General features: G+C 43.8%; 1 protein-coding gene across 2 annotated transcripts in view; it reads left to right on the forward strand.

Annotated features, from left to right (window-relative positions):
• Nucleotides 1–7,591, forward strand: part of REL (REL proto-oncogene, NF-kB subunit) — a 54,145-nt gene extending 46,554 nt beyond the window's left edge. For both annotated transcript variants that reach the window (XM_035110913.2, XM_035110914.2), the window contains exon 10: nt 555–7,591. In XM_035110913.2, the coding sequence (XP_034966804.2) occupies nt 555–1,372 (818 nt within the window). In that variant the 3' untranslated portion in view covers nt 1,373–7,591. The remainder of the gene's footprint in view (nt 1–554) is intronic.
• Nucleotides 7,592–9,082: the final 1,491 nt, after the last annotated feature.

Raw genomic sequence — 9,082 nt, forward strand, 5'->3', positions numbered from 1 at the left:
CAGTCTAGTTGCCGCATTCTGGATTAGTAGTAGTTTCTGGGTCACCTTCAAAGGTAGCCCCACATAGAGTGCATTGCAGTAGTCCAAGCAGGAGATAACTAGAGCATGCACCACTCTGGCAAGACAGTCCACGGGCAGGTAGGGTCTCAGCTTACGTACCAGATGGAGCTGGTAGATAGCTGCCCTGGATACAGAACTGACCTGCGCCTCCATGGACAGCTGTGGGTCCAAAATGACTCCCAGGCTGATCACCTGGTCCTTCAGGGGCACAGCTACCCCATTCAGGACCAGGGAGTCCTCCACACCAGCCCGCCCCCTGTCCCCCATGAACAGTACTTCTGTCTTGTCAGGATTCAAATGGATAAGGGGGCACCAGCTCTCCTGAGCAAAGGGCTGGGGGTTCACAGGACAATGCAGGTGGGCGAGGAGAGAAAAGAGAAGTTGAAGAGCAGAAGTCCATTCCACGTGCCAACAAACACTATTGAATTCAAGAATCGCTGTCTATGGTTATACATGACTTGCACTATCTAACCTGTGTTGATTCTTTCTCACAGAACTGAATATGTATCACTCTCCAGGGGATGTCCTCCTCCCACCGCAGAGAACACATGCGCAGACCTTTCCGGTGCAGTCCTATTATTCCCCTCCGATGAGCAACCACAGTTCCAATGGATGCCCTGACCCATCTCTGCAGATGGCAGGGCCCGCTAAGCAGGACGGAGCTCCTCTGCCATGCTGGCGTTCCTCCAGTTCATCTCTCAGCTCTTTCCTGCAGCAAGGCAACTTTTCAGGAGAAGCGTCGCACACCAGCATGCAGAACAGTGGTTCTCCATCACTGGGACAGGAAAGCAGCCTGCACTGGGCCAACGAAAAGGATGGGAACCTCTACCGAGCGTTCTTTGGAGCCATGAATGGCCAAGCATCAGCATCAGCATCAGCATCATCCATGTATCAGCAAGACATGTTGAGTGTGTCCAGCAGTGCCGGCAGCCAGCCTCTTCACCCTGTAAATGTTGCAACGCCCAACGGAAATGGCATGGAGATGGATGATGCCCGCTGCTCAAGCGTAATGATGGAGAAGGCATCCTTCACCCAAGTTTTGAATCCAAGTGATCACAGGAGGCAAGTCCAGCCAGCGTCGCATCCTGGCATGTCAGTAGCAGTTTCAAGTAGCTCATCTTCGAGTTCCATCTCCAGAGCCTTTGAGACGATGCCCTTCACTTACCTGGATAGCCTCAATGAATCAAGACCTCCTAGCAACCTTGCCGTGCAGAATCCAATGAATTTATCCAATAACCAGTACTTTCCATACAGCACCCAAGACGAAGAGTTGCTTAGCTCTTTTGGAGGCAATTTTGATGCCATTATTTGAAGCTCTGAATAGCGATTAGGTCAAGTTGTTGCTCCAGTAGACAGGCAATGGTTTCTTTCAACAGGATAATTAGATTTTACATGACTTTTGCGGGAAAGTAATATTCCTTTTCAATGTACTAGTATATGCTGGAATTTAAACAACGTAGAAATTGGAGTTCTTGGTGCAATCAGGAAATCAAATGAAAAGGTTCCAAGAACTCGGGCCAGGAAGGAGATTAATTGTGAATTATTCAAACTGTTTTATGCTTAAGGTAATGAGACAAATTCATGGTCAAGCACAGTTGGTACACTTTGACCATGAAACTATAGCTGATGAAGAATAAATGAAACAGGGCCTTGTCCTGGATTTGAAAACCATTTCAACTGGAATTTGTCTCATTACCTTAAGCATAAAACAGTTTGAAGAATTCACAATTAATCTCCTATCTGGCCCGAGTTCTTTGAATTTAAACAATGCCACGGCAATTTTAGGATTAGTGATGGAGGGGCAATCAGGTGAGGTTTGATAGGTTTTTTTGTTTTTTTACTTTGCTTTGTACAAAGCACTCTGTTGTTATCTTCTTGTGCTGCTGAAAAAAGTTGATTGAGAGGGTTTATTTAATTTTTTAAATTATATTTTGGTGCATTTTTTGTAGCCAGACTCTTGGTTAAACCATGTTCAGCTGAACCAATGAGTTTTGCACCTCCCAACCCCCTTTTTTGTATTCTGGCCTTGACGGGTCTTATCCAGGGGTGCTGTACAGGGCACAGTCACATTGTTGGTTGACTGGGCACTGATGTATTACGTTTTCCAGAAATTCTTTGAAAAAAGATTTTATTTTATGTTTTTAAAAAAAGCTTTAATGCAACATTGACTATGCCAGTGTTGGTAGCTTCACAAGTGGAGATCAAACTGCACTATTTTTGTTTCATTTGTTCAGAGAATAGTTGAGTACAGTGGTACCTCGGGTTACAAACGCTTCAGGTTACAAATGCTTTGGGTTACAGACTCGGCTAACCCAGAAATAGTTCCTCAGGTTAAGAACTTTGCTTCAGGATGAGAACAGAAATTGTGCTCTGGCGTCGCGGCAGCAGCAGGAGGCCCCATTAGCTAAAGTGGTGCTTCAGGTTAAGAACCGTTTCAGGTTAAGAATTGGACCTCCGGAACGAACTAAGTTCTTAACCAGAGGTACCATTGGCCTTTGCCCAATGCCTCCCATAGCCAGTGGCCAGCCTGTAGCCTGGGTCTTCTACCCTTAAGTCCTCCCTTGATGCTGTCTTTGGGAGGCGGCGGCCCTTGCCACATCATGCCCCCTTCTCTGTCTTCAGATTGCAATTGTGCAGGGCCTAGCTCAGTGGTAGATCACCTGCCAAGTTCAGCCCTAGGTGTCTCCAGATAGGGCTGGGGAACACTCCCAGGCTGAAACCAGAGCTACTGTGCAGGCCATGAAAAGCAAGATGGGCCATTGGTCTGAAGGCCGCTTCATGTGATCCTATGGCTTCCAATTCAGCTCTAGTCGCACACAACTATAGACACCAAAGAGGCATGAAGCACCCCCCCCCAACAAAGATGCAGCTAAAACAATCTGCATGCAGGTGTGAGTTTCCACCTGTATCAGCTTGGTTTGAAGAGGCCTTCCGTGCTCAGATCTCCCTTGCTGAATTTGGGCGGCACCCTTTGGCCTACACACAAGCAGCTGAACGATGCTCCTGTGTACTGACATTTGAGGGGGAAACAGCCAAGCTCTGCCTTGCTTCTCTTTTGTGGGATAGGAAATGCAATGCTTTCATTTGTTGGTTACCTTTTAAGAAGGAACATTTGACATTGTGGCATCTCCTTCCTTTCCCCCTCTCTTTTTAATGCAACTTGGACCTGTGTGTTTTCTGAAAAAAGAGGGGCGTGAGTTTCATTTTGTGGAAAAACTAGTGCGCTGAAATGATGCAGAGTTGTTTTTCAGACGAGAAGCATGCCATGTGAAAATCTTGTTTCCACAACCCTTTCGAACGTTACTGCTGAAATCAACGTCTTCTTGACTTGCTGCCCATATGGTCTCTTCATTCAAATGCCATTGTGTTGGCAAAGGTACTTTGACTAAGCTCTCCAAGGTGTGGATTCATCTCTGGCCCAATAGCCACTAAGCCACTGGAATAGAGAAACCTAGGGCTGTTAGATGTGCTAGCCATGTCACTCTGCCATATAACTGGAATCTCATCAACTGCAGCCAGGGCCAGAGGCAAATTAGGACCTACATGGAAGCAACGCAGGAAAGATGGGACTCTTCCTTCCCTTTCACTGAGGCCACCTCTGCACCTGAACAAATTTAATCTTCGACCTGTGCACCCATACTTGTGATAGGACATATCTAATTTTTTAATAAGATGGTCCAGTGTCCCATATGACAAAGCCTTCAGTTCCAAAGTTCTTGTGGGATGGGTAGAAACATATTCTGAGCAGTAGCAAAGGGAAGGAATGAGGTCAGTTGGGCTGGGCGATATAACAATCTGTTTATCACACCAAATCAGTTTGAAGTCCATATTGTGCTATCGGTTTCATAATTTTTGACCTGGCAATATATTGCAAATTGTGTGTGTATGTGTGCGCGCTATGCAAAAATCATGATAGGGGAAAATCTGTGAAGCCAGCCAATGCCTCCATCCTTATTTCAGACATTGTGATATATTGGTATATCGCGATGTTTAGCTGGTGATATACCGCAATGTTGAAAACCAGATATTGCCCAGCTCTACTGTTCACCTCTACATACTTCCAGCCTTATTTCAGACAGAGCGCTATATCGATATATCACAATGTTTAGCTGGTGATTTATCGTCATGTTGGAAATAAGGTATTTCCGAGCCCTGGAGGTCAGCATTCTGTAAATGCACCAGCAGGAGCACTGAATTGGGTCGATGGCAGGTTTGCACTGCACAGCCCTCACAACGCCTTGCCACTCCCCCTCTCCATCATGATATGTAGCCCAACTCTGCCAGAGGGCGGCCAGGTAAGCAGTGTAGCTCCAGCATGCCATTCACCACGGGTTGTGGATAGATGACAAGCTAGACTGTGTATTGAAACCCCAGCAACCCATCTGCAGTGCAGATAAGCTACTTGTGCTAGGGTACTTCTGCCTTATGGGTTCGGCCACTTTATCCCATACGCACTGGTGGTTTCTTCCATCGTCAATCACCGGATAAGCAGGTTTTACAAAAGGAAGGACTCCCATTTGGTAAGAATTGCAGGAAACTGAACTTTCGAATACTCTCGATTCCTAGCCTTTTTCAAGGCAGGGTAATGTGCTTTTACCATGTAAGGGCTGTTAACTAATATTGCAATCTTATTGGGGCTGAACATTTAGGCTGCGCTCCTCTGCACACTTAGTTTGGAGCAAGCCACTTTTAAATCACTGGGATGTCCTTAAAAATAGGCATGCATAGGATTTCGGAGTTAACTTGGTTAATCAGTTGACCAGGATTTGCTTAATTAGCTGACGACCCTACATGTAACCACGTGACTATTGAAAGAAATTGGTCACTCTTTGTGTGAACTGTCTCCGACTCAAAATAGTTACCCTTAATTTACTCAATATTACCTCTGCAGGTTTCTTTTCAGCTCCCCGCTATTCTTGAGATTGACATTGAGCACTGATATGTTTGTTTGTTTGCATTTAGGCAAATCTACATTTAGATGATAGTAATGACTGTGTCATTGTGAATTCTTTTTTGAAAAAAAATAATTATCAAAAGATGCCTATGAAACGTGTTATATATATATATTTGAAACTTCCAGAATTCTCACATTGAGGAGACCACTCTTGCCACAGATACAAGGAGGCTGTTCTTGTTGCTTTTCCTTTTTCGTTTCTGATTGGTTTCTAAATGAGTATAGACAGTATTCAAAAAATACGGTGACGAAAAACTTTTAACACGCCCTTTGGGTTTTCCTTGCACTGTGAAAAGGTTTTGTTTTTTCTTTCCTTGTGAATAGATTGTAAGGGTGGAGGGATGTTTGTTTGATCCTGAATTTATTAGGATATTATACCCCCTCCCCCATTTTTAGTGGGGGCTTCTAAAGCAGGTAAAGTATTAGTAAAACCTCTGAGGGGTGGGTTTTTTATGATCAAGTGGTTTATAAATTTTATGATGTCAATATAATAAATTCTATTTTTGTAATACTCAAAAGTATGAAATGGGAGGGGGACTTCTAGCCTGTAGCAATATTTGGCGCAAGAATTTCTGGCAGCTCAATGAACATGTCAACATGAAAAAGTTTTATGTAGTTCGAAACTTAAAAGTTCTCAGGTTCTAACTTGCTGTTACTGTGGTATGACATTTTTATTTTGCATTTTCTTAACTGGTTGTGTGTGCGTAAATAAACCTTTTTGGGGGGCAAAACGTGTTCAAATGTACATGGCCACCGTCGTCATTCACCCTACTGCATTGTTCTTTCTAAATACACAGTGAGTGTAAGATTAAAAAAATCATGGATTCATATAATCAAATTAAAAGCATAAGATAAGAATCAAATAATGTCACAAATACATAAAACAATTGTGGGCTGGCAGGAGCCACCAATGGGGAGAGATGCCCCGTTGTTCTCGGGTTCTGGTTGGCCACTGTGAGAACAGGAAGTTGGGCTAGATGGGGTTTTGGCTTGATCCAGTAGGGCTCTTCTTGGTCCTGGCCAGGTGAAATGGTGAACCCAACTGAGACTGGGCAGCTGGAGAAGGCAAGGCAAGTAGAGGCTGCTAGCCTTTCTTCTTGGTCCGATTATTGCTCACTCGCTTGGGTGAGAGCAGGTGAGGTACACGGCTAGGGGGTTGGCAAGAGGGTCCATTCCTGCGAATTGGGCTTGAGCAGATGCTCAGCAGTGTCGATCCGATGTGCGCCAATCCAAAATTCACAATCTGCTTGAGCACCACTCACGGAGACGCTGCAGCCCAACTGATGTCCGAAGCTAGGCACTTGCATCAGATAACAGCTCTGCAGTGACATCTCCAGGCCTCTTGATCTGACGCAATCTACAGCCAACCATGCAATGACATGACCTGCAGTCTAACTCTGGGATTGCTTTACTGGCAAAGATGAGGTGTTGTTCAGAGTTGACCCTACCATTCGGCAAAGCAAGGGAGGTGCCTCAGGCAGCAAGCGGGCAGCAGGGGCAGTTCCTCCTGAGCCCCTTGATCATCTTTCCGTGCCAGAGCTAGGGATGGGTGAAACTGTCAGTTTGGGTTTCTTTGTTCCTGATTTTTACCAACGTCTTAAGTTCAGCTCTCTACATTTCTGCATCATAGCACTGTAGAGCTGGAAAGAGCCCAAGGGTGTTCTAGTCCAACCCCCTGCAATGTAGGAATCTCAACTAAAGCATCCTGGACAGATGGCCATCCAACTTCTGCTTATAAACCTCCAAGGAAGGAGAGTCCACCACCTCCCGAGGGAGTCCGTTCCACTGTTGAACAGCTCTGTTAGAAAGTTCTTGCTGATGTTTAGTCAGAATCTCCTTTCTTGTAAGTTGAAGCCATTGGTTTAGGTCCTACCCTCTGGAGCAAGAGAAAGCAAGCTTGCTCCATCTTCCCTCTCGGCAGCCCGGGAGTGCTGCCAGTCAGTGTAGGCAATACTAAGTAGATAGATTCTCATGTAAGGCAGATCCCAATGTTCCTTTTTCCTATGTGGAAGGAAGAGGAGCCTTTCATCATGTGAGAACTGTTGCCCAACACACTTATTTCGGCCATTTGGAAGCTAGCGATGCTGCCATTTTGCTTTGGTGTGAGGAAATATCTAAGAGAGCGGCTTGTCCAACATTGGAAAGATTTGTTCTTGGGGTACTTTCAGAAGATAAAATGGCTCTTCATCGGAGGAGAAACCATTTCAGATGTCAACCGAAGGTCCACATCCGGCTTACTGCCACATTGCCCAAAATTTGAGCGAAACTGATACTTCATTGGTGTTTATGAAACACCAAGTGTGGGGCAGAAATGATGAGTTCTGCCAGAGGCATCCATCCGAGAGGCAAAGTGATCCTTACCCGCAGACCAGAAAAGAGAGGCGAAATTTACCACCAGTTATGGAAACAGCCCTCCTTCTTAACCAAAAATAAACAGTAAATTGCAAGAACTCGGGCCAGGAGGAAGATGAATTTCAAGTAAGTCTTCAAATGGTTTTATTTATGTAATGATAAGATGAATGCATATAGGAATCAATTCCAGTATGACAACGAGGCAAGTAAAAATAAATTGCAGTGAAAAAAAATCCAGGCCCTGTTTCGCCAATTCTTTAATGTTTTAATGGTCAGAGTGTACCAAGTATGTTTCCTCCTGGCCCGAGTTCTTGCAATTTACTGTTTATTTATGGACTTCTCCAAGAACTCCTTCTTACCAAAGCACTCAAGTCAACAGTTTGCAATCCAATAAGAGATTATATAAAGAGACTGGAGGGGACAGTAAGCATTTTTAGGTAACAGCCTTTTCATACTGCATAATAAAGAGCTACTGCAAGATAGTTTTACCCTTTGTATGCTAGAACTGGTGTTGTTTAATAATGAGATGTTCCGAAAAAGAATTAATGTGATTCTGTTCGCCCTTAGAATTTTTTTGAAATCAGTTTGAAAGGCTTACAAATCCCAGGCGGCCGTAAGTAGGGATCAAAGTTTGCTAGCAGCCAATGCTCCACAATAGCTCTGCAGAATGCCATATGGTGTGTAATAAAGCCAGTGTTTATTTTTTTTAAAAGCAGCAATTTATAAGCCCTTATGGCTGTGAAAGATACCTGAATTCGTGTCTGCTGTTATCTCTGGAGCCAGAGGGGTGGAGGGATGAATAAAAATGAGTGTGTCAAGTGTTCCACGTGGTTACTTGCCGGACCTCTTCAGCAAAACCAGCAAAACTTGAATAAACTGCTCAAAGTGGTACATAATTGTAAATAGGAAATAATTTGGCGTTGCTTAACATCAAATCCAGATTCCCTGGGCAGAATGCTTTTATTTCCTTTTTAAGCACAGCTCTGACCAATATCCTTATCTGTGGTTCGCATCCATGCAGCATACATATTACCATATATACAACAAACACTGGAACACTCAAGAGGATCTTTTTTAAAAAAAAATGTTTATTTTCTTAGTAAAAATGAAACTCTGGAACTTTTGGGGGGTTACAGTTGCCTCTCACATTAAAACACCATTCATTATTATGTCACACTATCCTTTCTTCCCATGACATAATTCTGGCCAAGTACCACTTTCTGAAGAGAAAGGGCTGGTTCTGGAGTTAAGAGACACATTGATTTAGAATTACGGCATGTCCTTGCAAAAAAGGTAAGCAAATCTTCCTCAACTATTAATAGGAGGTACAATTATTCAGGGCTGCCTTAAGACTGATGCTGGGATCCAATGCATACTAAAATATCTGAATTCAGTGGGACTTACTTCCAAGTAAACATGCACAGGATTATCCCCCTGTGCAATCTGTGCTGAATCTGTGCTCACCAAGAAGCAACAGAATCCTGACAATCGTTGCACTCTGGAATTATATTGTGAACAAACACAGCCTCCTGTGTTGCAAAATGTAACTACGGTATCTACAAAGATGCAAACACAACACACTGGCTTATAACTCTTAGTGAATATATAATCGGTTACGATGTCATTCAAAATATACGAATAAGCCACTTCAAAATGATGTATATATCGTACAACACATCTCACAAAATATACAAGTAAACTACAAGTTGTTAAGCA

This window comes from Zootoca vivipara, chromosome 3 (assembly GCF_963506605.1).
Source record: "Zootoca vivipara chromosome 3, rZooViv1.1, whole genome shotgun sequence".
NCBI classification, from domain to species: Eukaryota; Metazoa; Chordata; class Lepidosauria; order Squamata; family Lacertidae; genus Zootoca; species Zootoca vivipara.